Source organism: Carcharhinus amblyrhynchos, chromosome 10 (genome assembly GCF_965287045.1).
Source record: "Carcharhinus amblyrhynchos chromosome 10, sCarAmb.v2.hapA, whole genome shotgun sequence".
Lineage (NCBI taxonomy): Eukaryota > Metazoa > Chordata > Chondrichthyes > Carcharhiniformes > Carcharhinidae > Carcharhinus > Carcharhinus amblyrhynchos.
The window spans coordinates 69,724,210-69,748,623 of NC_137333.1; the positions used below are offsets into that span (position 1 = coordinate 69,724,210).

Sequence of the window (24,414 nt, forward strand, 5' to 3'; positions counted from 1 at the left end):
TAGCCTTTTTGAAATACATCAGATGATCTGCAATTTATCTGTTGCTTTTTATGGCTTCGTAATGTGGCTTCATAAATCTCAAATAGTACAATTAATTTTATGCATTCTGGATCGACTATTCCAAACGCAAACCTGTGACTGCTTCAGTTTATCTTGCTGGTGTTTCAGTCTCTCTTCTTCCATTTGCATCTGTTTCTCTAGGTACTCTTCAAACGTTTCTTTTCTTGCATCCACTCCTGGTTTAATCGGTCTATGAAAAATTAGCAACTATATAACCTTTGAATTATCCAAGCTTTATCAAAAGTTAATAACTCCTGCAGCTTGTGTACTTGCCCATATATAAAACATTTTCAACTAAACAGAAGTTTACAGTTGACGTATGTGTTGTCATTAATATTTTGATCCACCACAAATACATAGTTATTTTTATACTATTATTATATTTCATGCAATTTAGGTTTTTGACAATCATCTTACTAATTTGGGTAATAAAGTAGGCTTTCATTCACCTCTCCTCTAAAGCTGTAAAGGGTGGCAGATGGTTAGAATCTTGCTCTTCAGAAGAGGATTGAAGGAAAGATGCACTTGTAGAATTTTTATTATCTTGACACATATCCAAAGGTTCTCTCGAAAGTGAACATCCCAAATTTGGTTCATTGGCTTTGTTTTCATCTACAAAAGTTTGTTTTTTCAAAATCAGAAATGCACATATTTTGTAGGGTTTCACAATATTTGTATCCTGTACTTGCACTTTGTGCTAACAGGGATAAAATAGTATTGTCAAACGACATTTGGAATATTTTGAACTACATAATTAGTAAACATTATGTAAAAGAGAACTTCTATTCATAACACCACTTAATACTTCTCAAACATCACAAGCACTTAACATGCGACATAATTCATTGTATATTAAGTGAATAAATACAGCAGCTATTTTGTGCACAAGATCCCTTGAACTACAACGGCATTTTTGAAGAATCTGATTGTGGAAAGGTTGTTGGACAGTAAATCAGTAGCACTCTGAACATTTTCTACATTATGACCAGATTCACTAAAAGAGATGCACCCCTCTAAAAATGCTGCAGCTCCTCAGTACTGAACAACAGTGGTTAGTTATGATTATATGCTCAAATGAGTTTTAATCTTCTGAGTCAGATGTGGTTGGTTCAGCTGTGGACAAACTAACATTGGAAATTCTATTCTTTGGCAACATCTATTTTCATAGTATTGAAATAGGCTTTGATTCTATATCACACTGAAAATATTCATCCACCCCTAATAAGCTAGATCTTTCTTATAGATACAAAAAGGAACTTATTAACCACAATTTTAACATATGCAACAGCTTTATTTACTTACCTTCAAGTACAACATCGTCCAGCTCAATATGCTTTTCACTTTGTTGGATGGCTTTAATAGGGTCATTCTTTTCCATATTTTTCAATTTACTTAAAGAGTCTGCAAAACGGTGACAGGAGGACAAATGTGGCAGAAGTTCAAAAGAGCAATTCCCTCAATATTAGTAATTCAAGATAAAAGTTACAATTTTAACTAGCTTTAAATTATTGACAACAAATGCAGACAGAACTTGTATTGAATAAGGCAAACATTAAAGAAGCTGCATGATGCATAGTTTCTTTACAGTTTTCTTCGGCCATAGCTGTGCATATGGTCTTTTTTACATTTAGCCACTCAATCCCTGACAGCAGAATTCTGGGACATACTGCCAGCAACACCTAGAGGTTGAGAGGAGGACCCTGAGATAGACAGTAGAAGCTAGAGGAGTGGGTGGATAAAAAAAAACTGCACGAGGGGGATAATTTTGCAAACAGCCAAGAGTGACATACACATAGACAATCTGGAGGAGGGGACCGGGTGTAGGGTAACAAAGTTTGCTGATGGCACAAAGATGAGTGGGAAAGTGAATTGCTTGGAGGATGCGGAAAGTCTGCAGAGAGATTTGGATAGGCTAAGTGAGTGGGCGAGGATCTGGCGGATGGAGTATAACGTTGGCAAGCGTGAGGTGATCCACTTTGGAAGGAATAATGGTAAAATGGACTATTATTTAAATAGTGAAAAATTACAACATGCTACTGTGCAGAGGGACCTGGGGGTCCTTGTGCATGAATCGCAAAAACTCAGTTTGCAGGTGCAGCAGGTGATCAAGAAGGCAAATGGAATGTTGATCTTTATCGTGAGGGGGATGGAGTATAAAAGCAGGGAGGTCTTGCTGCAATTGTACGAGGTACTGGTGAGGCCGCAACTAGAGTAGAGTAGCGTGTGCAATTTTGGTCCCCTTATTTGCGAAAGGATATATTGGCCTTGGAGGGAGTGCAGAGAAGGTTCACCAGGTTGACACAGGACATGAGGGGGTTAGCTTATGAGGAAAGATTGAGTAGGTTGGGCCTGTACTCGGAGTTTAGAAGGCTGAGGGGTGATCTTATCAAGACATATAAGATAATGAAGGGGCTAGACAGGGTAGAGGCAGAGCGATTATTTCCACTTAGAAGGGAAACAAGAACTAGAGGGCACAGCCTCAAAATAAGGGACAGTCAATTTAGAACAGAGTTCAGGAGGAACTTCTCCCAGAGGGTACTGAATCTTTGGAATTCTCTGCCCACTGAAGCAGTGGAGGCTACCTCATTAAATGTGTTTAAGTCACAGGTAGGTAATTCCCCTATTGATCAGAAATCTAAGGGTTATGGGGAGCAGACAGGTAAGTGGAACTGAATCACTATCAGATCAGCCATGATCTTACTGAATGGCGGGGCAGGCTCGAGGGCCTACTCCTGCTCCTATTTCTTATACGCTTATGTTCTTACGTGACATCAAGGGGAAACACAATTTCAATATGTGGAACCAGGAGCCAGTGTGAGAGAAGCAGTAGCCTTAATAAGTAGGACATGGGTGAATGTTTCTACTATATAGTCTTTTAATTAAAATTGATCTTTAGTTTCAATTAAGTAGTGCTTAAAGTATGATGAACAAGGTAATGTCCTAAGTATATTTAATTTTTTTAAACTAGAGGAAGTAAAAGTAAAAAATGTAATTTTAAGGTAAGTCATAGCATGGCAGCTCGGTCAGGTGGAATGCTTTTCAAATCAGAATACCTACAATGCAGGAAGGGGCCATTCGGCCCATTGAGTCTGCACCGACAACAATCCCACCCAACCCTATCCCCGCAACCTCACATATTTATCCTGCTAATCCCCTTAAACTACACATCTTTGGACAACAAGGGGCAGTTTAGCATGGCCAACAAACCTAACCCACACATCTTTGGACTGTGGGAGGAAACCAGAGCACCAGAGGAAAAACACACACACAGAGAATGTACAAACTCCACACAATCACCAAGGTCCCTCCGCTGAGAGGCAGCAGCGCTAATTGCTGTGCCACTTTGCCACCTGGGATTTTCTTGTGCGACATGGGAAGTCAGGGATACGTCCAGTGCCCAGGGTGACTATGTGTAGGAAGTATCTCCAGCTGCAGCTACACAAAATGTATTTAGTTCTGGAGCAGCAGCTGGAGTCACTGGAGCATCCACAAGGCTGAGATCTTCATGAATAACATGTACAGGGAAGTGATCACACCACATATAAAAAGAATGCACAGACAGAAAAGGAATGGCTGACCACCAGACAGAATAAAAACACTCAAATGCTAGTGCAGGAGACCTCTGGATTCATTTGCCTTTGAAATAGATTTTCCATTTTTGATATTGCTGAGGGATATGGTTTTTTTGGCGGGATGCATCGAGAGCCAAGTCCATGTAGGAGAAAAAAGGAGAACGATGATGACAGGGGATTCTATCATAAGGGGAACAGATAGATGTTGTGGTCCATGTCAGTACCAACGGCATAGTTAAGAGGGATGAGATCCAGCAAGCACAATATAGAGAGGTAGGAACAAAATTAAAAAGCAGGACCACTCCAGTGTAATCTGCAAGATCAGGAATAGGAGAATAGATTGGATGAATGTATGGCTGGAGAGATACAACATAGAACATTACAGCACAGTACAGGCCCTTTAGCCCTCAATGTTGTGCTGAGCTACGTCCAACCCCAAGATCAAGCTATCCCATTCCCTATAATTCTGGTGTACTCCATGTGCCTGTCGAATAACCGCTTGAAAGTTCCTAAAGTGTCTGACTCCAGTGTCACAGTAGGCAGTCTATTCCACACCCCAACCACTCTGAGTGAAGAATCTATCTCCCATCATGAACCTTATAGTTATGCCCCCTAGTAACAGCTACATCCACCTGAGGAAATAGTCTCTGTACGTCCACTCTATCAATCCCTCTCATCATCTTATTAAGATTTAATAATTTAATTAATTTCATTTAATAATTTTATTAAGTCACCTCTCAACCTCCTCCGCTCCAAAGAGAAAAGCCCCAGCTCCCTCAATCTTTCCTCATAAGGCCTACCCTCCAAACCAGGCAGCATCCTGGTAAATCTCCTCTGCACTCTCTCCAATGCTTCCACATCCTTCTTATAGTGAGGTGACCAGAACTGAACACAATATTCCAAATGTGGTCTCACTAACGTCCGGTATAGTTGCAGCATAGCCCCACAGCTCTTAAACTCAAACCCCCCCCTCCTTAACAAACGCTAACACACTATAAGCCTTCTTCACGGCTCTATCCACTTGAGTGGCAACGTTCAGAGATCTGTGGATATGAATCTCAAGATCTCTCTGTTCCTCCACATTCCTTAGAACCCTGCTGCTGACCCTGTAATCTGCATTCAAGTTTGTCCTACCAAAATGAATCACCTCACACTTTTCAGGGTTAAACTCCATCTGCTACTTTTCGGCCCAGCTCTGCATCCTATCAAAGTCTCTTTGCAGCCTACAAGAGCCCTCCACCTCATCCAATACTCCACCAATCTTGGTGTCATCAGCAAATTTACTAATCCACCCTTCAGCCCCCTCTTCCAAATCATTGCTAAAAATCACAAATAGCAGAGGACCCAGCACCGACCCCTGTGGTACACTGCTGGTAACTGGCCTCCAGTCTGAAAATTTTCCTTCCACCACTACCCTCTGTGATACAGTAAGAAGTGTCACAACACCATGTTAGAGTCCAACCAGCTTATTTGATTGTAATCCCACAAGCTCCCAGAAACGATGTCCTTTCATCAGGTGTGTGGAAGGTTCTGATCAGAGAAGGGCATATAAAGTCACACACAGTTTACAGAATACTGATTAGAATGCAAGTCTTTACAGCTAACCTGCTATTCAAGCCTTAAAGATGCAGACAATGTGAGTGGAGATAGCATTAGCATAGGTTAGAGAGATGTGTATTGTCTCCAGACAGGTCAGTAAGTGAATTTTACAAGCCCAGGCAAGTTATGGGGGTTACAGATAGTGAGGCATGAACCCAAGTTCCGGTTGAGGCCGTGCTCACATGTGCGGAACTTGGCTATCAGTCTCTGCTCAGCGACTCTGCGTTATCATGTGTCATGAAGGCCACCTTGGCGAACGCTTACCTGAAGATCAGAGACCGAATGCCCGTGACTGCTGAAGTGTTCGCCAACAGGAAGGGAACAGTCTTGCCTGGTGATTGTCAAGCGACGTTCATTCATTCCTCCTCCTTCCGGAGTCGTCCAATTGAACTCTTTCCTCTTCGGTTGCTGCACTGTGGATCTGTCGGTCACCTCAGCACCTCACTATACCGCAAGCCCACAGATAACCTCACGATGCTTCACTTCTCCAGCTTCCACCCTAAACACATTAAAGAAGCCATCCCCTATGGACAAGCCCTCCATGTACACAGGATCTGCTCAGATGAGAAGGATCGCAACAGACACCTCCAGACACTGAAACTTGCCCTCATAAGAACAGGATACGGCGCTTAACTCATCGATTGACAATTCCGACGCGCCACAGTGAAAAACCACACTGACTTCCTCAGAAGACAAACACGGGATACGGTGGACAGAGTACCCTTCGTAGTCCAGTACTTCTCCGGAGCGGAGAAGCTAAGACATCTTCTCCGGAGTCTTCAACACATCATTGATGAAGTCGAACATCTCGCCAGGGCCATCCCCACACCCCCACTTCTTGCCTTCAAACAACCGCACAACCTCAAACAGACTGTTGTTTGCAGCAAACTACCCAGCGTTCAGGAGAACAGTGACCACAATACCACACAACCCTGCCACAGCAACCTCTGCAAGACATGCCGGATCATCGAGATGGATGACATCATCTCACATGATAACACCATCCACCAGGTACACGGCACATACTCTTGCAACTCAGCCAACGGTGTCTACCTGATATGCAGCAGGAAAAGATGTCCTGAAGCATGGTACATTGGGGAGACCAAGCAGACGCTACGACAACGGATGAATGAACATCGCTCGACAATCACCAGGCAAGACTGTTCCCTTCCTGTTGGCGAACACTTCAGCGGTTACGGCATTCGGTCTCTGATTTTGGGTAAGCGTTCTCCAAGGTGGCCTTCACGACACACGACAGCGCACAGTCGCTGAGCAGAGACTGATAGCCAAGTTCCGCACACATGAGCACAGCCTCAACCGGGATCTTGGGTTCATGTCGCACTCTCTGTAATCCCCATGACACTTGCCTGGGCTTGTAAAAGCTCACTTACTGTCCTGTCTGGAGACAATACACATCTCTTTAACCTATGCTAATGCTATCTCCACTCACATTGTCTGCATCTTTAAGACTTGAATAGCAGGTTAGCTGTAAAGACTTGCATTCTAATCCGTATTCTGTAAACTGTGTGACTTTATATGCCCTTCTCTGATCAGAACCTTCCACACCCCTGACGAAGGGACGCTGTTTCCAAAAGCTTGTGGGATTACTATCAATTAAACTGGTTGGACTCTAACCTGATGTTGAGACTTCTTACTGTGTTTACCCCAGTCCAACGCCAGCATCTCTACTTCTGTGATACAGCCAGTTACTGATCCAATTGGCCAAATTTCCTATCCCACACATCCTTATCTTCAAGCGCGTATCATGGGAAACGTTATCAAATGCCTTACTAAAATCCAGTAAGGATCAACTGCTCTACCTTCGTCCACACAATTAGTTACCTTTTCAAAGAATTCAATCAAATTTGTGAGGCAGGACACGAAACCATGCTGACTATCCTGGGTTAAACTGCATCTTTCCAAATGGTCATAAATGCTATCTCTCAGGACCCTTTCCATTGACTTATCAACCACCGAAGTAAGACTACCTGGCCTATAATTACCAGGGTCATTCTTATTTCTTTTCTTGGAGAGGAACAACATCTGCCACTCGATGGTGTATGGATTAGATTCCTGAGAGATTGGGACTAGAGGACACAGCCTCAAGATAAGGGGGGGGGCAGTTTAGATCAGAGTTTTGGAGGAACTTCTTCACTCAAAGGGTGGTGAATCTCTGGAATTCTCTGCCCGTTGAAGTGGTGGATGCTACCTCGCTAAATATATTTAAGTCACGGGTAGATAGGTTTTTGACAGACAAGGGAATTAAGGGTTATAGGGAGAAAGTGGGAAAGTGGAACTGATCCACTTCAGATCAGCCATGATCTTATTGAATGGTGGGGCAGGCTCGAAGGGCTAGATGGCCTACTCCTGCTCCTATTTCTCATGTTCTCATGTTCTCAAATTCTGGAGAAACATGGAACCTGCACAAGCAAAGCCAGGGCCAATATCTTCAAAAGGGCATTCGTTGCTACAATGGGGGAGGGCTTAAACTTAAGTGGCGGGCAGATGGGAACCTTAGCAGGGAGACACAAGAGAGGCAAACTAAGATAAAAACAAAAGATAAAAACATAGAAAATATGAGGAGTAGTAGGCCATTTGGTCCACTGGGCCTGCTCTGCCATTCAATGTGATCATTGGATAGCAGAGTGTTCAGTGATTTGGCCTCCTCAGCCTTACATGGTAGAGAATTCTACAAATTCACCACCCTCTGAGTAAAGAAATTTCTCCTCATGTCAGTCTTAAATGGCTTATCCCATACCCTAAGAGTGTGATTCCTTGTTCTAGACCCTCCAGCCAGAGGAAACATCATCTCAGCATCCATTCTGTCCAACCCTGTCAGAATATTACACATTTTAATGAAATTCCCTCTCATTCTTCTAAACTCCAATGAACACAGGCCAAGTTGACCCAATCTTCCCATCCCAGAAGAGAGTCTGGTGAACATTCACTGCATTCCTTCTATAGCAAGTAAATCATTTACAGGCAAGGAGACGAAAACGGCACATAATACTCCAGGTGTGACGGTGGCCCTGTACAGCTGCAGAGGGCTGCCATGTGGCACACATACTAGAATGTTTCTCACCCAAAAAATAACACATCTGGCAGTACTATACTCAGGTTTCAGCTATGATTTTCAAGAGTCCAAAAACTGATTCATAAATAAGCAACACTTTGTAAAACCTGCTGCAATGTTTTTGTGTTATCAACCATAAAGAGAAAGACCAAGTAAATACCCCAAATTACATGCCACTGATTCAGAAAAACATGAATAGAAGTAATATTAAAAAGGTTTTGTACAATTTTATGACTTTTTAAAACAATACATAGCAAGCTACAAAAATAAATAAAAATTTGAAACCAACTCAATTCATTGACTCCCACATCCACTTCTGAAACCCAGCTTCAGGGAGGTGAGGCTCAGTCCACAGGGAGAAACATCAAAGTTGCCTTTTGAGAGGACTGGCAAAACTCCAGAGAACATGCTTTTTATAGCTTTTGGGCTGCTACCTTGACAAGGGACAAGGATAAAAGATATGTGGCAGTGTTTGGAATGGTTAAACAAAGTTAACAGGCCTGGTTAAATGGGCTGATATATTTATAATGGTCCAATGGATGCATGCCAGATGTCACGCTCAATGTTTTGTGCAATATATAACTGTATTCTTAATTTATGTGACCTTATGGATAGTATCATGTGTTATAATCATAGTTCTCTTTTGTTTTGAATTATTTACTTTCCCTAGACTGACTGACTCAGTGTGCAGAGGTTTTAAAGGTTTTTTTTCAAGTTTTGGCATGGTGCACAAGTGTTCATGAGTTTCATTGCCCATTAGAGTCATAGAGGTTTACAGCATGGAAACAGGCCCTTCCGCCCAACTTGTCCATGCAGCCTTTTCTTTAGACACTAAGCTAGTCCCAATCGCCCATATATGGCCCATATCCCTCCATGCCAATTTTATCCATGCAAGTGTCTAAATGCTTTTTAAAAGACAAAATTATACCTGCCTCTACTACTAGCTCTTGCAGCTTGTTACAGACACTCACCACCCTGTGTGAAAAAATTGCCCCTCTGGACACTTTTGTACCTTTCCCCTCTCACCTTAAACTTGTGCCCTCTAGTTTTAGATTCCCCTACCTTTGGGAAGAGGTGTTGACTATCTAGCTGATCCATGCTCCTCATTATTTTATAGACCTCTATAAGGTCACTCCTAAGCCTCTGACATGCCAGGGAAAAAAGTCCCAGTCTATCCAGCCTCTCCTTATAACTCAAGGCATCAAGTCCCAGGAGCATCCTTGAACATAAGAACATAAGAACATAAGAAATAGGAGCAGGAGTAGGCCATCTGGCCCTTCGAGCCTGCCCCGCCATTCAATAAGATCATGGCTGATCTGTCGTGGCTCAGTTCCACTTTCCCGCCCTCTCCCCATAACCCTTAATCCCCTCTCTTATCAAAAACCCATCAACCCGCTTCTTAAAAATATTTAGCGAGGCAGCCTCCACCACTTCAACGGGCAGAGAATTCCAGAGATTCACCACCCTTTGAGTGAAGAAGTTCCTCCTCAACTCCGTTCTGAACCGCCCCCCCTTTATCTTGAGGCTGTGCCCCCTAGTCCTACTGTCTTTTTTGAGCAGGAAGAGTCTTTCCACCTCTATCCTATCCATCCCATCCTTGTAAATCTTTTCTGCAATCTTTCTAGTTGAATACTATCCTTTCTCTAAAGGGTGACCAGAACTGTACGCAGTTTTCCAAGTGTGGCCTTCCTAATGTCTTGTATAATTTCAACAAGCCACCCCAGCTCCTGTATTCAACATTCTGACTAATGAAACAAAACATGCTGAATGCCTTCTTCACCATTTTATCCACCCATGACTCCACTTTCAAACAGCTATGAACCTGTATCCCTAGATCTCTTTGTTCTATAACTCTCCCCAATACCCTAACTGAGTAAGTCCTTCCCTGGCTCAATCCAGCAAAATAATAAGAACATAAGAACATAAGAAATAGGAGCAGGAGTAGGCCATCTAGCCCTTCGAGCCTGCCCCGCCATTCAATAAGATCATGGCTGATCTGTTGTGGCTCAGTTCCACTTTCCCGCCCTCTCCCCATAACCCTTAATCCCCTCTCTTATCAAGAACCCATCAACCCGCTTCTTAAAAATATTTAGCGAGGCAGCCTCCACCACTTCAACGGGCAGAGAATTCCAGAGATTCACCACCCTTTGAGTGAAGAAGTTCCTCCTCAACTCCGTTCTAAACCGCCTCCCCTTTATCTTGAGGCTGTGCCCCCTAGTCCTACTGTCTTTTTTGAGCGGGAAGAGTCTCTCCACCTCTATCCTATCCATCCCATTCATCATCTTATACGTCTCAATGAGATCTCCCCTCATTCTTCTAAACTCTAACGAGTACAAGCCCAGTTTATTCAGCCTCTCCTCATAGCTCAATCCCCTCAACTCTGGTATCAGCCTAGTAAACCTCCTCTGCACTCCCTCCATTGCATCACATTTATCTAAATTAAACTCCATTTGCCATTCATCAGCCCACTGGCCCAATTGATCAAGGTCCCATTGCAATCCATGATAGGCTTTTTCTCTGTCCACTATGCCACCAATCTTGGTGTCATCTGCAAACTTACTAACCATGCCTCCTAAATTCTCATCCAAATCAATAACATAAATGACAAATAACAGTGGACCCAGCACCGATCCTTGAGGCACATTGCTGGTCATAGGCCTCCAGTTTGAAAAACAAATGACCGTCATCAAGACAATTTTGTATCCAATTGGCTACCTCAGCCATTGTTTCTTGAAAGTTAATTTTCTCTATATATAGCATACATTAACACTAAATGTGAGTTTTTGCAACAATTAAATGATGTGACCATTTTCAAACAGATACGTTCAATGAACGTCATCCACCAATAAAATAACCAAAAACATTTTTTTTAAAAAACGTGCAAACTTCTATACCCGTAAATCCTTGCTGTGTACCGATAAGACCAAGTAGCGTCTGTTGTTCATGCTCCAGTCGCTGAAGCTGCTCTTGATGTTGTTTCTTCAGTTGCTCTTGTTTTCCCTGTTGCCACTCTCTTAACTGGATAAGGAATTGCACAATTATCAGTGTTTTAACATGCAAAATCCACAAGTTCCTGTCTTTTTTAAAAGTATAAAGCATTTCAACTACTCTTGTAAAATTCTGATTCAATTCTGTATTTTCTCAGTTTTTTCACTTGTGTCAACAAATTTCAATAACTCCTCTCTTACCAATACGAATACATTTCCAGTTTGATGATAACTAAATGGGTTTAAGTACCAAACCACCTTACGGCTAATGAAATACTTCTAAAATACAAAACTGTTCAAAATGGGAAACATGATGGCCGATTTGCACGTATGAGTGAGATAAATAACCAATTATTCTGTTTTAGTGATATTTGTTGAGGGAGAAATATTGGCCTGGACACAAGCAAGAATTCCCCTGCTCTTCTTCCAATAGAGCCCTGAAGTCCTTTTCTTCCACCAGAGGCAGCAGGTGGGTCTTGAATGAGACATCAATACCAAACTGAAATTTCTGCTGCGATTGTGTGTTCAAGCCTTTGAAGTGGGGCTTGAAACCACAACTTTCTATCTCACACGCTGCCACTGAGCCAAAGCTTCTACAAGCAATTCAATTGGGAACAGGATCTTTCAAAGACATGAAGGCTGGGAAAGATGGTGGGAAACAGAAACACATTGTTGCATGAAATTATCATAATCAATAAAGAAAACACTGAAAATATATTGAGCTGCAAATTCCTTGGAGTGGCAATCAGCATCAGATTGCCACTCACTTACCTTCGCTAACTTGCTTCAGTGCCTGTCTCATCCGACCTTCCTGATTCGAGCCAGATGTGATTCAGCCAGTGTAGTGGGTACCCGGTCCAGTGTCAACATCCGAAAAGAATCAGAGCAAAGGCAGATACTGGCTGCCGTAAAGCAGATGAGTTTTTGAATGGTCTCAACGACAATAGTATCTAAGGTAAGTGGATGGGAACTGGCCTTGGAGTGGACAGTTGTGTTTGTGTTGGTAGGTGTCCATGTGAGACTGGTCTCAGTATATACAAGTTACATTGAAGTTAGAACTGGTTTTATATCTAACTTGTTCAGAATAACTTTTAAAGAAACACTGACAGAACCATCCAAAGTTAGGAATTTAAATCACTTTGTTGTATGGTTACCAGCATTACCAGCACAGTTCAACTGTTGAGGAAAAGTTAGTGCTTCTGAACAATTGCCACGCAAATCCTTTCCTAGGAATATCTGAGAGGGATTCTCCAATACATCTTTGGAGTACCCACAAATCCAATGCTAGGGAGCCAAGAAGTTACAGGCCATTATAGTCAGAGACTTCAGTAAAGAGAGAAAGTACTGGAAAAATTCAGCAGGTCTAACAACTCCAAAGAAGTCATGTTGGACCAGAAATATTAACTCTGTTTCTCTCTTCACACATGCTGCCAGACCCATAGAATTTTTCCAGCATTCACAGTATTTTGCTTTTATTATAGTTGATGACTTTTTCTTTAATTATAACTCCAAAGATAACAATATTGATTCAAAAAAGTTATCAAAAAATTCAGAAAATATTTACTTCCAATTAAACAACTTTTGCCATTGACAAAGATAGCTGCTATGTTGGATGACAATGTGCAGAATGGATTACACAAATCTTTATTGTACACACCTGTTCAAGTCTTTGTATGAGAGCATTATTGCAGGTGATTTTTTCTTCAGCTTGCTTCACTGCTTCACAGTATAATAAACCATTTTGGCTTGAAAATGTGTGCTGTATCATATTTGAGTGAAGATTTGAAGTCAATGAATTCTTAATATTAAAAGCAGTTTTCTCCTTTCCATTTGGTATGTTCACATTCAGAAGAGGCTCATCATGAAGAGAATCAATGCTGGTGCAACTGCTGCTTTTTGAGAACTGAAGTGGAACAAACTGAGCAACGAATGAATCATCAGCATTTCTACATTCACGAGCCGATGTGTTGGTATCATTGAAGCAAAAAGGAGCATTCAATATTACTCCTGCACGAGTAACATTCGTCGTCCACTCAGCCAAGAAATTTTGTCCTTGGTTGTTAATTACTGCAGACATTTTAAAATTTTCCATCAAATTGTTTTGATCATGGAAAAATCTTAAATTATTGCTCTAGTGTCCCAAGCATTTCACAATTCTGCAAAAATTAAAAGATGTTACTTCTCTCAAAAGGCAGAATTAGATTAAAATCCAAACCAAATTCCTCCAAAAGCTCTGAAATTATCCAATAAGTAGTTAATCCTCCAAACAAGTTCTATCTCTGTTCTGTACCAAATTTAATTTTGTTATCTGGGATGGTCCAGCTAGCCCCAGCACAACTGGATAAAGGTGACTGACTGTTACAAACGCGAGGTGTTAATAAGATTGTATTATTCTGAAACATCTCTTTAAATTTAGTGTAAAAGTAGTGGAGCGAGCCATGTGATCTGCTTCAAGATCTGCTTATTAGTTTGGTTAATGTGGAGATCAGAGAATCTATTCAAATAGGACAATAGTTCAACTATATGGCTGGCTGAGACTTTATTTACAAATTGGGGACAGTAGAAGGTCTGCAGCCATGAAAGAGAATGGAGTTCAGGAATTGAAACATGAACTGGGTGGTTCTTTGCTTTGTTAAAAGGTCAAAACCTTGATGATGATATTGTTCTTGATAAAGCTAACCACAGCAAATCAAATGTGCAATTTTCTAACTGAGAACATGGAAAAGCTATAACACCTACTCAAAATGAAAAAAGAAGCTTGCTATGAGAATGATGGAAAGTGAAGCATCAGTACTAAAAATGAATGCTCATTCCAAATAATTCTGAAATTCCAAGAACTCACCTAAACTGAACTTTAAGGCCTAAAATTATCAGATGGGATTCAATGTAATGGTTATAACGCATTATAATTGCAGTCAAGGTGACTGTTTTAATGGTGAAATATAATAGCAAGGATATAATAAACAACTGGCACAACTGGAATTCAAAAAGTAGGGTAATATCAAGGTGCGGGGGGAGAAGAACATAGAACACAGAACACTACAGCACAAACAGGCCCTTCGGCCCACAAGTTGCGCCAATCACATCTATACCTACCAAGTCATAAAACTATCTGTAACTCCCAATCCCATTAGATCCCATATACTCATCCAGAAGTCTTTTAAAAGACCCCAGCAAGTTTGCCTCTACCATCACCGACAGCAGCCGATTCCACTCACTCACCACCCTCTAAGTGAAAAACTTACCCCTAACATCTCCTCTCTACTCGCTCCCCAGCACCTTAAACCTATGTCCTCTCATAGCGACCATTTCAGCCCTGGGAAGTAGCCTCCGAGAATCCACCCTATCTATTCCTCTCAACATTTTATAAACTTCTATCAGGTCGCCTCTCAACCTTCGTCTCTCCAGAGAGAAGAGCCCTAGCTCTTCATAAGGCATGCCTCCCAATCCAGGCAACATCCTTGTAAATCTCCTCTGCACCCTCTCAATAGCTTCCACATCCTTCCTGTAGTGAGGTGACCAGAACTGCACACAGTACTCCAAGTGGGGTCTGACAAGGGTCTTATAAAGTTGCGGCATTACCTCCTGACTCCGAAACTTAATCCTCAATTAATGAAGGCCAGTACACCATTCACCTTCTTGAATGCATCCTCCACCTGTGAGGCCGGTTTAAGAGTCATGTGGACCGGGACCCCAAGATCTTTCTGCTCCTCTACACTGCTAAGACTCCTACCCTTGATATTGTACTCCTGCATCCCATTGGTCCTGCCAAAATGGACCACTACACATTTATCCACGTTGAAGCCCATCTGCCACTTCTCCGCCCAGTCTTGCATCCTATCTATATCACGCTGCAACTTCTGACATCCCTCCAGACTATCCACACCACCAACCTTCGTATTGTTGGCAAACTTACTAACCCATATCTCCACTTCCTCATCCAGGTCATTTATGAAAATGACAAATAGCTAGGGTCCTAGAACAGATCCCTGGGGCGCTCCACTGGTGACCGACCTCCATGCGGAAAAAGACCCATCCACAACCACTCTCTGCCTTCTGCAGGCAAGCCAGCTCTGGATCCACAAGGCCAAAGCCCCTTGGATCCCATGCCCTCTCACCTTCTCAAGAAGTCTTGCATGGGGGACCCTAACAAACGCCTTGCTGAAGTCCATGTAAACCACGTCCACCGCTCTTCCTTTGTCAATGTGTTCAGTGAATATAGAACAGTGAGCTAAGAGCGCATTGAGAGGAGTTTTTGGCAGGGAGAAAAAGGAGGTTGCAGGGCTAGTAGATTTGGAATGTAGGGAGAGGTGGATTTCAGAAGTGGAAATACGTTTGCTTGTAGAACTGCAGGGCCAGGGCACAGCCATTACTGTGGCTCACAGGCAGTGCTGTAAAGATACTTATCTATGGACCTAGCCCTTCTCATCTACCTTCAGTTGATAGATTTTCTGATTGCCTTAAGGCTAGGTTTCCAAGCAAACGAAAGTTAAAACTGTGCCTAAATTTGAGATGTTCAGCATCATTAAAATATTTGTACACAGTTTATTTGTCACAAGTAAGGCTTACATTAACACTGCAATGAAGTAACTGTGAAATTCGCCTAGCCGCCACACTCCGGTGCCTGTTCGGATCAATGCACCTAACCAGCACGTCCTCCAGATTGTGGGAGGAAACCGGAGCACCCAGAGGAAACCCATGCAGACATGGGGAGAATGTGCAAAACTCCACACAGATAGTTTATTGATGAAGAGCAGTCTACCTCCGAACAATAACTGCCCCCTTCAACCCTTAGACCAGTCACAACGTTAGCATCCTATCTAACCTGAAACCCAGCCACAAGAATAACTATTTTCTTTAATTTTTTAACATAGTTACATATCAATTAAGTATCCTGGGATGTTTCACAGAAGGATATTCAGAGGTGAGCTTCCGACTGCATATTCACAATATCACAAAGATTGCCTATTTCACCTCTGTGACATTACTTATCTGCTTTAAAACCATGCCTTTTGTCACCTCTGGATGCGGCCATTCCAATATTCTTCCAGCCACCATCCCTCCAAAAATTTGACATCATCCGAAACTCCAATGCCTCTACCTTGACTCGTATCAACTCCCAACAATGTTCCCTCCGATTTACATTGGCTCCTGGTCCAGCAGGTCTCATTCACATTTAGAAATCCCTCTGCATCTCTATTTCAGACTTATAACCACCCTTCCCACCCCAAAACTTTGCATTCCTCTAGTTTTGTTCACTGCGCAAGTCTGATTACATTTACTCAAATACTGGCAACAGTACATTCAGCAACTTTAGCTCCATCTCTGGCACTGTCACCCTGAACCTTTCTGCCTCTCTTCTCCTTTAAGACATACTCTTTGAACATTTGCTAATCTGTCCTAACATCTCCTATGAGTATGAAAAGCTGAGAATGGAATTAAAAAGTAGAACCAACAAGGTGGTTATCTCTGGACTACTGCCTGAACCGTGTGCAGACGGGCGTAGGGTTGATAAGGTTAAGGAAGTGAATGGGTGGCTCAGGGATTGGTGTGGGAGGAATGGGTTTGAATTTATGGGGCATTGGCACCAGTATTGGGGTAGGTGGGATGGGGTTGGTCTGAACTGTGCTGGGACCAGAATCCTGGCGAATCGTGTAGATAGGGCTTTAAACTAATGGGGGGGGGGGGGGGGTGTTTTGTGTGTGTGTGTGTGTGTGTGTGTGTGTGTGCGCGCGCGCGCACATGCGCGCGCAAGGGGAGGTGAAATTACAGGGTCTAAAGTAAAGGAGAGGGTACAGGTACGGGAAGAGGCCAAGGATGTCCCAATCATAAAGGGAGTAGGGGGCGTGAGTAAGGTTGGTGGCGTTCCTGCAAATAGGGTACAGGTGAAGGCTGGGATGAAGGCACTTTATCTGAATGCACGAAGCATTCAGAATAAAGTGGATGAGCTGGTGGCGCAGATCAGCACAAATGGATATGATCTAGTGGCCATTACAGAGACGTGGCTGCAGGGTGACAGGGACTGGGAGCTGAATGTACAGGGGTATCAAGTGTTTAGGAAGGATAGGCGGGAGGGAAAAGCCAGGGGGCGTAGCTCTGCTGATTAAGGATAGCATCAAGGTGGTAGTAAGGATTGATATAGGGGCCAAAGAGCAGAAAGTGGAATCGTTGTGGGTGGAGATTAGGAACAGCAAAGGGAGGAAGACACTGGTGGGTGTCGTCTATAAGCCCCCAAATAATGCTCTGGAGGTGGGGTGGGCTATTAACGCGCAAATAAATGTGGCGAGCAGGAATGGAACAGCGATAATTATGGGGGATTTCAATCTACATATTGATTGGTCGACCCATGCTGGACGCGGTGGGCTTGAGGAAGAGTTCTTGGAATGCTGCCGGGATAGTTTCCTTGAACAGTGTGTGTTGGAGCTGACGAGGGAGCTGTGAACTGGATCTGGTGTTATGTAATGAGGCAGGTAGAATTAGGGACCTTGTGGTGAAGGATCCTCTTGGGAAGAGTGATCATTGTATGGTGGAATTTCTGATGCAGATGGAGGAGGAGAAAGTGGGTTCCCGGACCTGTGTCCTTTGTTTGAACAGAGGGGAGTACGATAGGATGACAGAGGAATTGGCGAATGTTGATCGGGGGAGCACATTGGAAGGTAAGTCTGCTGAGGAACAGTGGAGGATCTTTAAGGAGATCTTTCTTGGTGCTCAGCAGAAATTTATTCCGATGGTTAAAAAGGATCATAGGAGGAGAGATAATCAGCCATTGATAACGAAGGAGGTAAAGGAGAGTATTAAATTAAAAGCGGATGCATTTAGAGTAGCTAAGAGTAGTGGGCGAGAGGAGGATTGGGAGAGGTTTAAATATCGACAAAGAATGATGAAGAAGTTGATAAAGAAGGGTAGGATAAACTATGAAGCTGGGCTAGCGCTTAATATACAAAAGGATAGTAAGAGTTTTTATAAATATATAAAAAGGAAGAGGCTGACTAGGGTGAACGTTGGACCCTTAGAGGATGAGAGGGGGGACTTAGTGGTAGGGGATGGGGAAATGGCCGAGGCCTTGAATAACTTTTTTGTTTCGGTCTTCACGGAGGAGGATGTGAATAGTTTGCTGGGTGTTAGCGATGGAAAGATGGTAGGAGTGGAGGGCCTGAATGACATTATTGTTACTAGAGAGGCAGTGCTCGACAGACTGGAGGGACTGATTGTGGACAAGTCCCCAGGACCGGATGGAATGCATCCAAGGGTTCTGAAAGAAATGGCGGAGGTGATAGTGGATGCCTTGGTGATTATTTTCCAAACCTCGCTGGATTCCGGGGAAGTGCCGGAAGACTGGAAAACGGCTAATGTTACGCTGTTGTTTAAGAAGAGTGGCAGGCAAAAGGCAGGGAATTATAGGCCAGTTAGTTTAACGTCTGTTGTAGGTAAAATGCTAGAATCCGTGATCAAGGAGAAAATAGCGAGGCATCTTGAGGAGAATTGTTTGATAGAGCAGACGCAGCACGGTTTTGTTAAGGGGAAGTCGTGTCTGACGAATTTATTGGAGTTCTATGAGAATGTGTCTAGGGTGGTGGATAGAGGAGAGCCGGTAGATGTGGTGTTTCTTGATTTTCAGAAGGCGTTTGATAAGGTGCCACACAAGAGGTTATTACAGAAGGTTAGGGGGCATGGAGTTGGGGGTAGGGTGTTAGCGTGGATAGAGGATTGGCTGTCAAATAGGGGGCAGAGAGTGGGGGTCAATGGGTGCTATTCGGATTGGCGGCTGGTGACTAGTGGAGTGCCCCAGGGATCGGTGCTGGGGCCTCAGCTATTTACCATTTATACAGATGATCTGGAGGAGGGAACCGAGTGTATGGTGTTGAAATTTGCTGATGACACCAAGATTGGTGGAACGGCAAATTGTGCAGAGGGTGTGGAAAGTCTGCAGAAGGATCTAGATAGGCTGGGCGAATGGGCCAGGAACTGGCAAATGGAATTTAATGTTAGCAAGTGTGAAGTTGTCCACTTTGGTAGGAAGGACTATTACTTACATGGCGAAAAACTGCAGCATGCAACAGTGCAGAGGGACCTCGGGGTCCTTGTGCATGGGTCGCAAAAACCCAGCCTGCAGGTGCAGCAGGTGGTCAGGAAGGCAAATGGGATGCTGGCCTTCATAGCGAGGGGGATTGAAGTAGGGAGGTCTTGCTGCAACTGTACAGGGCACTGGTGAGGCCGCAGCTGGAGTACTGTGGGCAGTTTTGGTCGCCGCACTTACGCAAGGATGTTTTGGCCTTGGAGGGAGTGCAGAGGAGGTTTACTAGGCTGATACCGGAGTTGAGGGGGTTGAACTATGAGGAGCGGCTGAATAAACTAGGCTTGTACTCGTTAGAGTTGAGAAGAATGAGGGGAGATCTCATTCAGACATATAAGATGATGAATGGGATGGATAGGATAGAGGTGGAGAGGCTCTTCCCGCTCAGAAAGGACAGTAGGACTAGAGGGCACAGCCTCAAGATAAGGGGGGGGCAGTTTAGAACGGAGTTGAGGAGGAACTTCTTCACTCAAAGGGTGGTGAATGTCTGGAATTCTCTGCCCGTTGAAGTGGTGGAGGCTGCCTCGCTAAATATATTTAAGACACGGGTAGATAGGTTTTTGATAGGCAAGGGGATTAAGGGTTATGGGGAGAGGGCGGGAAAGTGGAACTGAGCCACGACAGATCAGCCATGATCTTATTGAATGGCGGGGCAGGCTCGAAGGGCTAGATGGCCTACTCCTGCTCCTATTTCTTATGTTCTTACGAAGCTTGGAGCCAAATTTGTTCTGCCCTTCTGTGAAGCATCTCAGGATACTTAACTGATAATGTAAATATAGTTAAATATTAAAGAAAATAGTTGTTGTTGTGGCTGGGTTTCATATTTTTGAACCAGCAGTCCCAATCTCACCTGTCCTCAGAGACTAAAATTTCAATTATCCCCGCAGGAGCTCTTTGCTACAGAAACTAAAAATGAATCCTACTGTAGCGTTTTCGTCTCCTAGCTCAGCACTGACATTCCTTCAGATATAAAAATATCTTTACATATTTAACAAATTTTCCTACAATTTAGAGAAAATGGTAGCATCCATAACAATTTTTGCAATTCAGATGTTGAAAATGGCAACCTTTTGCAGGCAATGTTCAGATAATTTCACAGGTGTCAGCATAATGCACAGCCTTGAATTTCCAGATAATTGTCCTAGCCCATAACTCCAAAGTCAGGTCCAGATGTAGGATGCATGCAGAATTATTATAACATCTGTTATCCCAATCTTGGAGTAGAAATGGCAGTGAGGCCATCAGTACTCACTACTATGACAGCATCTTTAAGGGGCCACACACTAAACACACAGTTAAACACAAAAAACAGAAAGTTGCTGTCCACTTTTTCCTGCTTCTTTTCAAGTTTTGGTATTAAATAGTTAAGTTTGGTTAAGGAAATAACATTGCCTGCTCTGTTCACATAGATCCTAGAGATCGGCATGCTATATCAGATTCTTGATGACTGCAAGTTCCTGCTCAGAGGGTGGCATGTTGGCACAGTGATTAGCATTGCTGCGTCACAGCAAGAAGTCTCACAACACCAGGTTAAAGTCAACAGGTTTATTTGTTAGCACAAGCCACAAGCTTTCAGAGTGCTGCTCCTTCATCAGGTAAGTGGGAGTTCTGTTCACAAACAGTGCATATAAAGACACACACTCAATTTGCAAAATAATGGTTGAAATGTGGGTCTTTACAGGTAATCGTCTTAAAGGTACAGACAATGTGAGTGGAGAGAGGGTTAAGCACAGGTTAAAGAGATGTATATTGTCTTCAGCCAGGGGAGTTAGTGAGATTTTGCAAGCCCAGGCAATTCGTGGGCGTTACAGATGGCGTGCCATGAAGGCAAGATCCCAGTTGAGGCCTTCCTCACGTGTGCAGAACTTGGCTATCAGTCTCTGCTCAGTGACTCTGCAATGCAGTGTGTCTTGAAAGCCACCTTGCAGAACGCTTACTCGACGATCAGAGGCCCGTGACCACTGAAGTGTTCCCCAACAGGAAGAGAACACTCTTGCTGGGTGATTGTCGAGCGGTGTTCATTCATCCATTGTCGTAGCATCTGCATGGTTTCCCCAATGTACCATGCCTCAGGACATCTTTTCCTCAGCATATCAGGTAGACAACATTGGCCGAGTTGCAAGAGCATGTACAGCCTTCACGAGGACAGTGTACATGACACCACACAACCCTGCCACAGCAACCTCTGCAAGATGTGCCAGATCATTGTCACAGATGCTGTCATCTCAAGTGAGAACACCATCCACAGGTACACAGTAGATACGCTTGCAACTCAGCCAACATTGTCTACCTGATATGCTGCAGGAAAGGATGTAACCTTCGTGACTAGCCTGGGCTTGCGAAATCTCACTAATTCCCCCTCGGATGGAGAAAGCTAGCACAAGGGGGCATAGCTTTAAATTAAGGGGTGGTAGTTATAGGACGGATGTCAGGGGTAGGTTCTTTACCCAGAGGGTGGTGAGGGATTGGAATGCCCTGCCTGTTGCAGTTGTAAATGCGCCTAGTTTGGGGGCGTTTAAGAGATCCGTGGATAGGTTTATGGATGGAAAGGGTTTGGTTTAGATTAGAAGGTCATTGTTTTTTAACTGGTCGGCGCAACATCGTGGGCCGAAGGGCCTGTCCTGCGCTGTAATGTTCTATGTAATACACATCTCTTCAACATGTGCTTAACCCTCTCTCCATTCACATCATCTTTAAGACTTGATGACCTGTAAAGTCTCACATTCCAACCATTATTTTGTGAATTGAGTTTGTGTCTTTACATGGCCTGTTTGTGAACAAAACTTCCACTCGCCTGGTGAAGGGGCACGCTCCGAAAGCTTATGGCTTGTGCTTGGACTTTAACCTGGTATTGAGCGACTTCTTACTGTGCTTACCCCAATCCAACGCCAGCATCTCCACATCATGGCCTCACAGCACTAGGTTTGATTCCTGGCTTGCGTCACTGTCTGTGTGGAGTTTGCATGCTCTCCCCATGTCTGCTCCAGTTTCCTCCACAGTCCATAAGAGACACTGGTTAGGTACACTGGCTATGCTAAATTCTCCCTCAAAAGTAGCTGAACAGGCACTAGAGTGTGGTAACGAGGGGATTTTCACACCAACTTCATTGCAATGTTCATGCAAGCCTACTTGTGATACTAATGAATAAACTAAGACTAAGTCTATTCAAGGCTGAAATAGACTGATGAATGGCACAGCAGACTTGCTGGGCTGAATGGCCTACTTCTGTTCCAATGTCTCACTGCCTTATATGCAATTCCCTCCGGTATGAAAAACTATTCATATCAATTTTTCATCACTTACGCCTCATGACGTAATTAATTAAACAGCTTTTAAAATTTGCTAACAAGGCCATTATGTGGTACTCTTAACCGAACGTCTACATACATATCATGGACCACATTACACTTATCAGCCATTTCCATTACTTTTTAATCACACGTACCTGAACCAGCCAATAAAACGTCACCACGTTCTAAAATAGTATCAATAGTTACTAGAAGTTTTTGAAACAAACAACTTAAATTGATATATAGCACCTACAGCGTCGTAAGCTTATTGTATTACCGCATCAGTCCATCGCTTATTTTTCAGGTCTGACGCTTTGGTCTTTTGTTAAATCGCCACTTGATGATTTCGTCAGCAAGCACTGTCAAAGCCTCCCACCGGTCTTGAATTTATAATGATGTTCGCAGCTTCAACGTTAATACAAACTGAAGATGCAAACACGAAAACAGCTAAGGGAATATCAAGAGTCGCTCCAGGAATGTCTCACACACCATGATCGTCGCCGGAATAAGCCGTAGTTCGCAATGTATTAGTTTAAAATTCCAAGGGTAACTTACAATCGCTAACTATCGGCGGTGCATCCAGAAGCGAACAGTTAACAGCGCCTGTCTAGCGTGCGCGAGAACGGCGGTTTAACCGACAGTGCCAACTATTCCAGAATTATTCTCAAATCTACCGCCATTTTGAAATGTTAAACCGCCGTCTTCACTGGGCATGCGCCTAGTCCCTAAGCACTCTGGGAATTGTAGTCCTTAGCCCGGAGTCGCTCACAGGAACTACAATTCCGTCAGGTTGTCCACTTATTTGCTTACACCGAAGGTCGCGGTATTAGGTGTGTTCTTTCACCCTGCTGCCACAGATTGGGTGGTGAGTTGGACTGTGCTTGGAGCAGTGCAACACCACTCGGCGCAAGTTACGTGGTGCTAACAACTAATCTGTCCCTTCCAGGCATCATCATTTTCTGCTGCTCTTTAGTATTTGGCTCCTCCGGATGCCGGAAATATATATATAGATATTTATATTCCGGAACTAGCGAAGAGTCGCCATAATTACGAAAAGAGGGAATCGAGGTATGTATTTTTAAAGATTCTGCTATTTGATGCATCTTTTATTTTCTAGCCTCGGTGTGCGACGAACAAAAAAAAATTCAGTAGAAGTGGGACCTTAAATTTGCCGGAGTTATAATAACAACGTGGAGAAAATTAATGATTGTGACATTAAGCGTTAACGTTAATTTTGTGGCAACTCGTTGTACAAACAAAAAATCGTCGAATGAAAATTTGTGTCGAATTCTCCCACCTGCTGATTGTAGTTAAAAAGCGTGAACTGTACATACAAGACGACTCGATTCCGTGTAGCTGTATACACGGAAATATAAGGTTTGAATGAGGCGTGGATGTTGCTGGTAAGACTAGTACTTATTGCCCTTGAACTTGCTATACCAAGGTTTCGGAAACTTCTCCAGCCACGGAACCCTTTTGACTTTCCATGTATACTGAAGGAACTCCTGAGAAATATTGTTATGTTTGTTTGTACCCATTGCACTAAGACATACAAAAACGTAACTGATAGCCTTTACTATTTCTTACACATATACATTTAATATAAACGTCTTTGTCACTTGTAACTGGGGGAGTTTTGCTGCTACTTTGGTTCAAATAGGAATGCTGGATTCTCATATTGGACTCGCAACTCTCCATAGCCCTACTGCATTGCTCCAGGCCTTGGGCACAACTGCCACTCTGTTTCCTTGCCACTATA

The 24,414-nt window shown here is 43.3% G+C and overlaps 2 protein-coding genes across 9 annotated transcripts in view; one reads left to right on the plus strand and one right to left on the minus strand.

The window, feature by feature from the left end:
* cpap (centrosome assembly and centriole elongation protein) overlaps positions 1-23,324 on the minus strand; it is an 80,283-nt gene extending 56,959 nt beyond the window's left edge. For 3 of the 6 annotated variants that reach the window (XM_080197292.1, XM_080197293.1, XM_080197294.1), the window contains exons 1-6: positions 22,933-23,324; positions 12,949-13,447; positions 11,199-11,322; positions 1,363-1,461; positions 510-672; positions 133-250 (exon numbers count right to left, since the gene is read on the minus strand). In XM_080197292.1, coding sequence (XP_080053418.1) covers positions 133-250; positions 510-672; positions 1,363-1,461; positions 11,199-11,322; positions 12,949-13,383 — 939 coding nt within the window. In that variant the 5' untranslated portion in view covers positions 13,384-13,447; positions 22,933-23,324. Of the gene's footprint in view, positions 1-132; positions 251-509; positions 673-1,362; positions 1,462-11,198; positions 11,323-12,948; positions 13,448-22,810; positions 22,894-22,932 lie in introns of those variants that run through there. The other 3 variants (XM_080197289.1, XM_080197291.1, XM_080197290.1) reach the window with 3 other exon arrangements.
* A 172-nt stretch (positions 23,325-23,496) lies between these two features.
* The window catches only part of parp4 (poly (ADP-ribose) polymerase family, member 4), a 107,949-nt gene continuing 107,031 nt past the window's right edge, over positions 23,497-24,414 (plus strand). For all 3 annotated transcript variants that reach the window (XM_080197295.1, XM_080197297.1, XM_080197296.1), the window contains exon 1: positions 23,497-23,723. The gene's annotated coding sequence lies outside the window, so the exon portion shown is untranslated. The remainder of the gene's footprint in view (positions 23,724-24,414) is intronic.